Source organism: Choloepus didactylus (assembly GCF_015220235.1).
Source record: "Choloepus didactylus isolate mChoDid1 chromosome 13 unlocalized genomic scaffold, mChoDid1.pri SUPER_13_unloc1, whole genome shotgun sequence".
Taxonomy (NCBI): Eukaryota; Metazoa; Chordata; class Mammalia; order Pilosa; family Megalonychidae; genus Choloepus; species Choloepus didactylus.
In genome coordinates this window covers 2,126,864-2,134,921 of record NW_023637588.1, presented here as the reverse complement: position 1 = coordinate 2,134,921, position 8,058 = coordinate 2,126,864, and the positions used below count along the sequence as shown (strand labels likewise).

Here is an 8,058-nt window from a genome sequence, read left to right as displayed (position 1 = left end):
TTTTGCCTCTGTGATTCAGAGGACATAACACACAGGTGCTCCCATATTTTGAAGATGTTATTTTGTCAGGGTGACCATTATTCTCCCACTTTGTTTCCAACTCTTGGCAGTTTACAAATATGCATAACTAAAATTGGAAAACTAAGAGATATTGGTTAATTTGTGTTCATACAGCAATTTTGATTTATGAAATTCAACAGAAATAAGTTTCAAACTATAATGTTCCACTATATTTAGTTGCAGAAAAACAATCTCACAATTTCTTTCCTTTTGCCCAGCTTATGGAGAGTAATGTCATGGCCAATTCCACCAAGTTGTTGACTGAATTCATCCTTATGGGATTTTCAGATATTCGGGAACAGCAAATCCTCCATGCTGTGCTGTTCTTTATCATGTACCTGGCAGCTCTGATTGGCAACTTTCTCACCATTACACTTACCATCTTGGACCACAGCCTCCACAGCCCCATGTACTTCTTTCTGAGAACCCTATCATTGTTAGACCTTTGTTTCATCTCTGTCACAGTTCCTAAGGCCATCATCCATTCCCTAACCCAAAACAGTTCCATATCTTTCATGGGGTGTGTAGCACAGGACTTTTTGGTTGCTTTGTTTGCTTGGGCAGAGCTGGGCTTGCTGACAGTGATGTCCTATGACCGGTATGTAGCCATTTGCTGCTCCCTATATTATCAGGTCATCATGAGAAGAGCGTCTTGTGAACAGATGGTGGCTGCAACATGGCTCAGTGGGGTTATCTCTGGGCTGTTGAACACAGCTGTGACCTTCTCATTACCATTTTGTGGGTCGAATTTTGTTCACCAGTTCTTCTGTGAAATTCCCTCATTACTCAAACTTGTCTGCTCAGAGAAGAACGTTGCTGAGATTGGAGCTATAACTGTCACAACATCCTTAGCTTTTGTGTGTTTTCTTTCCATCATAATTTCCTATATACAAATCTTTTCTACAGTGCTGAGGATCCCATCGGTGGAAGGTAGGTCAAAAGCCTTCTCCACCTGTATTCCTCACCTCATGGTTGTCACTGTTTTCCTCAGTACAGGGTCCATTGCTTCCCTAAAGCCAATGTCAGAGTCCTCTTCTGTTTGGGATCTACTAGTGTCTGTCTTCTACAGCATTGTGCCACCCACCCTGAACCCCATCATCTATAGCCTGAAGAACAGGGACATGAAGGCTGCCTTCTGGAGACTTCTGAGAAAAACTGTCTTTAAATGACAAGAACAACAGCACAGATATTTTATTCAGTTCAGAGAAGCAAGAGGCCAATTTGATTAATGATAACAGGCTTTCTGTTGTTTAAAAAGACTTGAACATTTACACTTATATAGGCTGGTTGATTTCATGCTTAGCATTTCTTTAATCTAAAATAAAATAGAATTTCCCCAAATCAATAGGTTTTAGGCAATATAAAGGTTTTTTAAAGAAGTTTTATGGACATATAGTGACACTCCATACAATTGATCCAAAGTGTACAATAAACGGCTGTTAGTGCAAACACAGAATTGTGAATTCATCACCTCAATTTTAGAACATTCTCATTACTCCAAAACAAACAAAAGAAAGAAAGAAAGAAAGAAAAATAATAGAAAGTTTAATCTAGGAAGCCATGATTTTCCTCCTATAAGTGTGTGTTTTAAATTTAAACAAATAGATTCATTATATAGGTATATTTCTGCAATTCTTTCTTTCATTCAGAAATATGTGTTTGAGATCTGTCCATGTTAGAGTCACCCCATGATGGACATTATATTGTTTCCAATTGTTCTTCTTTTCAAACTTAAGATAATTATAATGAATATTCTTCCACTGTTCTTCCTATGCAAAAGGAAATAAAGTTGGTTAATGATATTCACCATTTTCAGTTCTATAATTTGGTCAGTTTGTTCTTGAGTGTGTATATATATGCTGACTGTCATTCCTAAGAATAGTGGATAAAAGTGTATTACATATTTTTTTTCAGTTCCACTTGAGTATTTAATATATTCAGAATATTTTTCAAAATATGTACCCCTTTGAATAGTAAAATAAAAGGTAACGATATACTATTAATTTTTATTTTCTCAGATTTCTAATTAAGATGAACCTCTTTCTATGTAGTTAGATTAATAAAAAGAAAATAGATATACAATCCAGTATTTCTCATGTATAAATTCACCTTCCATATGCTTTGACCATATTTCAGTTGGTGCTCTCATACTTTTATATTTAATAGACATTCATCAATTCTTTATTCTAGACTGTTGTTTCTTATGTATCATACAAAGATTTCTCAGAATCTCATTTGGTATTATTCTGTTTTATGGTGTTTTTTATAAATTTAGGAACATAACTTTGATCAGTTTACATTTATTCATGTTTCTTTATATGGATTTTGCTTTTTGTTTACTAGTAAAAACCATTAATGTATTCCCTAATAAAATCTTCTATCAATGTTTTACTTATTTTATACATATATGGTCTTTGCCCAACCTGATATCACCACAGGAAATCTGAGAAAATAAGGTGTAGGAACCCATAACCATAAGGGAGATGGCACACAGATCAGTCAGGCATCTTACCAAAGGAGGAAAAGAGAATTATAGGATTTAGGTAATGGGCTGTATCTAAAAGTGATAGAGATTAGGTCTGGACAAAAAATAGGACCTGGGTCCTGTTTCCTTGGAAAAAGCAAAGTTAAGAAAAGATATGAATAGCTGAACAGAAATCCGTTACCTGCCCCAGGGGAGGAGATTGAGGCTCATTCTCTGCATCAAAGTGACCAAGGTCTCCAGAGAGGAAGAGAATGTTTCATTCTTATTGATGAAATTCAAACCAGTAAAATGTCTGCTAATCTAGGATTTTAGTCAGCTAGGCTTCTCCATGAGTGAAAAAGCTGTAACCACTGAAAGAAGAGGGTTGTATGACACTTAAAGCTGAACAGTGTCTTTGGGGAGAACCAAGGCATTCTATTAACTTTGCATCTGGCTTTATCTGTATCTGCCATCCCAGTCTGATGAATGGCAAGGCAATGTTTACTTCCTCATTATTGAATTCATTAATTTACCTGAATTAATGGTACAAGGAAATATTTTCATGGTAATTTTAATGTGAAGAAACTGAAGAAATTACATCATCTCTTAATGCTACTTTCCATTTTCAATGCTTTGTGATGCTGCCACAATTGTATTACCTAAATGTTCATCTAGTCTTTTTTTTCTTCCATTTTTCTGTATTTATTCAGCACCAGCCCATGTTTTCTCCCTATTAGGGATTCATAGCAACAATTAGGATCTCTGAGGCCAAATTCCCTTCTGAGTTATTTTCCAGTATAGCCTCAGCTATTATTTCAGCTTGCTTGAGGACATTTAATCTTTAAACAAGCATATACACTGCTAAAGATAACATGAAGAATGCTGACTATATAATGATGAAGTCAACAGCTACTATATCCCACTCTCAAAATATTCTTTTCTTTTCCCATCTTTATTTTCAACATACTGAATTAAAATTATATATATATATATATATATATATATATATATATATCACAGCTTATAACAGGGTAAATAAAACCCATTAATTATTATTAATATAAAACATGAGCCTGTTCTTATTTCTGGCACTCTTTTGTGATATTTTGTTTTAAAATTTTAGGAGATCTTTTTTTTTGTAATGTATCCTGCTTTATTCCCCATGTTATTTTTATTACCCTGTTGATCATTTAGTTTGAAATGAGAACAAAGAAGTGAGGCAATTGCAATCAACCATAATAACCAGTAAGACAACATTTGCAAGTTAATGCACTGATTGTGTGAAGGCTTCCCTGCAGTTAAATGAAAGACCCCCCCTAAAACTGGCAAACTTGGATTTCCAAGGGGACAAGAGCATTCCAGACCTCTTGCTATTATCAACAAGATCAGGGATAATTAAAATACTGATGTAGGTGATGCTGCTATTTCTCTCCTTCAAAGTTCTGTGGCTAATCTGCACCTTGCCCCACTGGGCCCTCTCCAGGATCTGAAAAGACTTCTTTTACACTTAATTGCAATCTCATGTTCTTATTTCTTTCCTTACCATTTTCTGTCACAAACATTAGAAGTCAGAGAAGTGGAAAAGAAGCTTGGATCTCTCATCTTTGGAGGTTTTGATTGAGGAGAGGAGTTTTCTAACTTATGTAACTCTCTCTTTTGGATGCTCCCCTGAGATATTTTGGCTACATTTCATTTTCAGTGCCCCACCTTTCCCCTCACCCCTGCACTGGGGAAAATGTTCCTGGGGAAAAAATGATTTGATGTAAAAGTCGGTGAGAAGTGGCATAGTTTACAGACCATCCAAGAGTTTTATAATTTTTTAAAAGTTGCTTTCTGATGACCAACATATGTATCACTCAATAGGTGTAAGTTGTAATTTTCAAAACACCTTGGGAAGGTGGGTGTTGGGCATAATCAGCAGGGTCTGCTGAAATTGCATAGAAAGAAACAGGAGTTTATCCACATTTGATCATTTTATCATCCTCAGCATATTTTGCTGTGTTTGACTACTAAATTAAAAGTTTTCTTAATATGCAATTTTGTTGTTCTTACGCCTCAGATATCTTTTAGTTGAGTAGAAATACAATATGCAAAGCCAGCTTCCATTTTTATGACTTTGTGAAGGCAGGATCAGCCCCCCCATGGTAGTCCACTGCATTAAAATTTCTAGTAAATTGATAATATGTTTATTTATGACTGTTGGAATATTCTTTCCTCACACTGTTGAGAATTTTTGTAGATAAAATAAGATGCTTATAATTTTAGTGTTTATTTCACAATAACAATCAACCCATTAACATAGTTAACTTTTACTGAGTCTATAGGAGAATTTAAACCATAATTTAGACATCTGCTCAGGGGCAAAGACAGCTACTGAACTCACCAGTATAATAAACTGTGACATAGGGATTGAAATGACCAGCTGTTCACTGGCTGTATAGACACATTTTTAGTTTATTTTGTTAGTTCCCCTCCCCTTTGTCAGATAGACATAATTCTACTTATTTCTTACTTTAGAAAAGTCATGTGGAAGGGAAATGGGAGACAGTAACCAAGATAGTTTAACCAATGACCAAAGGAAGCACTTAGGAAATGTTATGTATAGATTGAGGAAAGTAGGTCAAAAACTGTTGGACTGTTACCATGATTTCTTATGAATGGAATTTTATGAGATAAACTCAGAAAAGGGAGGGAAATATGAGGCAGATAAAGCTCTTTTTTTCCAGCATATCAAGGGTTGTGAATGAATTAGAGGGTATAAAATGTGTACTTCCTCTAATCAAAGAACCAGATCTATAAATTGTCTTCCTTTTCCATCCTAGACATGAACTGACAAATCATAGTTCTGTGAAGACATTCCAACCCATGGGATTTTTTGAGGTTTGGTGGCAGAAGATCCTGTCTGGTATGGAGTTTTTCTAATTTTTCTGGTGGCCCTTTTTGAAAATATCCTTATAATAATTCTTCCCACCTTTGACCAGCATCTCCAAACTCCTATGTATTTTTTCCTCAAACACTTGTCCATCTTAGACATCTGTTATATCTCCATTACCCTCCCCAAGGTTGTTGTTGACAATTTGACTAACAGCAGCTCCATCTCTCTCTGGGGATGTATCCTGCAGGTCCTCCTTCTGGTTTCCTTGGCCTGTACAGAGATGGCCTTGCTCATGGTGATGTCCTATGACTGCTATGTGGCCATCTGCCATCCTCTGCACTATGAAGTTATCATGAAGAAGAGTAGCTCCCTAAAGATGGCCTCTTATGCTTGGTTCAGTGGTGGAGTGTCAGGAATCCTGCACACAGCCACAACCTCTTCCTTGACATGCAGGGCATCCAATCTGGTGCATCAATCCTTCTGTGAGATCCCTCAGTTACTCAGACTCAGTTGCTCAGAGGAGAACTTTGCAGAAGTTGGAACAGTTGCTGTTACCTCCTCATTGAGCTTTGCCTGTTTTGTCTTTGTTGCTCTCTCATATATTCACATCTTCTCTACAGTAGTGAAGATCCCATTGACTATAAGTCAGTCCAAAGCCTTGTCCACCCGTGTTCCTCACCTGATGATTGTTACTTTTTTCCTTAGTGTTGCTGCAGTGGCACATTTGAAGCCAACCACAGATGTCCCCACTCTTTATGACCTGTTGGTGTCAGTGTTCTATACAATAGCTCCCCCAACCCTGAACCCTATTATCTATGGCCTAAGAAATAAGGACATTAAGACTGCTGTGCAGAAGTCTTTAAAGATCACTTGTTTGGGTTCAGTCACGTGCTGAATGAGCTAAAGCTAACAGATGTCATTTGGAAATTCTGGGTTCAATGACTAATTGCCATGCATAACTATCTCATCCTTTGAATCCTTTGTTCATTTTCTTATCACTCTTGTGTCTTCTATAATTCTCCTTGCTCATTTTCCAACTGCCTCATTTTTCCTCCATTACCTTTGTCACCAATTCTTTCTCACTTTCATTTACTCCCACCTAGCATCAATTGGAAAACAAATATAATCAATTTTTTTAAATCAGAAAAATACATTTTCATTGACTTTGATGACTTCATTCATTCATTTATTCAGTATATATGTATAGACTAACTCCAATCTTCTAGGTTTTATGTAAGATACTTGTGAAACATTAATGAACCAGACAGAAAATATCCCTATGCTAGCCAAGCTGAAAATTTAGCAGAAGAGGCATACAATAAACTGAGATACATAATGTGTTAAAAATGGTCAATACTATGAAATAAACACAAACAATAAAATTGCCAGGAGAAAAGTGGTTGGGAATTCTGAGGTAGTGTAATTTTGGAAGAGCCAGTCCTCCAGAAAAGGTGACTTTTGAACAATGGTTGAAGGAAACAGGAATGTTACTGTGCAGACATTTGTGGAAAGGGCACTCTGGACAAAGGGAATAGCCATTGCCGAGGAATTAAACTGGGATATTGTGGCCTGCTTTAGGGCAGCAAAGAAACAGTAGAAGGGTGTGGACTGATCAAGGGGAGAGAAGTAGGAGATTAGGTCAAAGAATAAATGAGCAGAGCTGGCTACATTTTCAGGGTCTTATACACCACTGTGAGGGCTCTGAGTGAATAGAGATTCTCTGGAGAATGGTGAGCACAGACAAAATGTCCTATTTAGATTTGAATAGATTATATTGTATGCTGTGTTAGCAAAGTTTTAGGAAGATGGTGACGATCTAAGGATCTAAGGGCATGTACTTTCCTTCAAATGAGCTGAGTGGGCAATGGTTGTAGTGGGTGGGATAAGGAGACCAGTCTTGGAAGTTTGAGATGCATATTAGATACCCAATTGCAGAACTAAATTAGATGGTTTACTATACAAAGCTTGAGTTCAGAAAGAAGAAGCAATATGGACAATAAAGTTTTACAGTTAATTGCATAATGATGTAGGGCAAGCAAAGAAAGTATAGGATGACCAAGAGTGAGTCCAGAAAGAATAAAGGTCAAAAAAAGAGCCTTTGGGAAATCCAAAGTTAGGAAGTTGGGGAGGGGAAGAGAAATTTACAAGAATATAAAGGAGCAACAAGTGTGGAATAAGGTAAATAAAGAAAGGACAAGGATATATAAGTCCTGTGAAAATCTGCATCATAGAGGAGGGTGTGATGGAGTTGTCAGATGTTGCTGATAATTCTATAAACACTGATAACTGAATTCTGGATATAACAAGAGTGATGTCATGATAATTGATAACCATACAAGAATGGTTTTGAAGGTTTGTTGGATGCTAAAGCCTAAGTGAATTCGGCTCACCTGTGAAGAATAAGAAAGAAATTGAGGTTAGTGATTACCGACAAGAATTTCAAGTTTTGATGTAAATGGGATCTTGCATATGGTATGACATTGGTGAGATGAAGTAGGGTCATAAGAATTATTTTTAAGGTTTAGAGGAATACCATGAGCTTTTGTATGGTGATGAAAATAGTCTAATGAAAAGGGTGGTGGTGCTACAGGGAAGAGGTGAAAGCTGCTGAAAAAATATCCCTAAGTAGGTGAATGGGGTAGGAATATTTTATATATGT

The 8,058-nt window shown here is 36.5% G+C and overlaps 2 protein-coding genes across 2 annotated transcripts; both read left to right on the top strand.

Moving 5' to 3' along the window:
• Positions 1–296: 296 nt before the first annotated feature.
• On the top strand, positions 297–1,229 carry LOC119524794 (olfactory receptor 14A16-like). The gene has a single exon (XM_037823438.1). The coding sequence runs from the start codon at positions 297–299 to the stop codon at positions 1,227–1,229; it is 933 nt and encodes a 310-aa protein (XP_037679366.1).
• Positions 1,230–5,679: 4,450 nt separating this feature from the next.
• LOC119524793 (olfactory receptor 14A16-like) lies at positions 5,680–6,294 on the top strand. The gene has a single exon (XM_037823437.1). The coding sequence runs from the start codon at positions 5,680–5,682 to the stop codon at positions 6,292–6,294; it is 615 nt and encodes a 204-aa protein (XP_037679365.1).
• Positions 6,295–8,058: the final 1,764 nt, after the last annotated feature.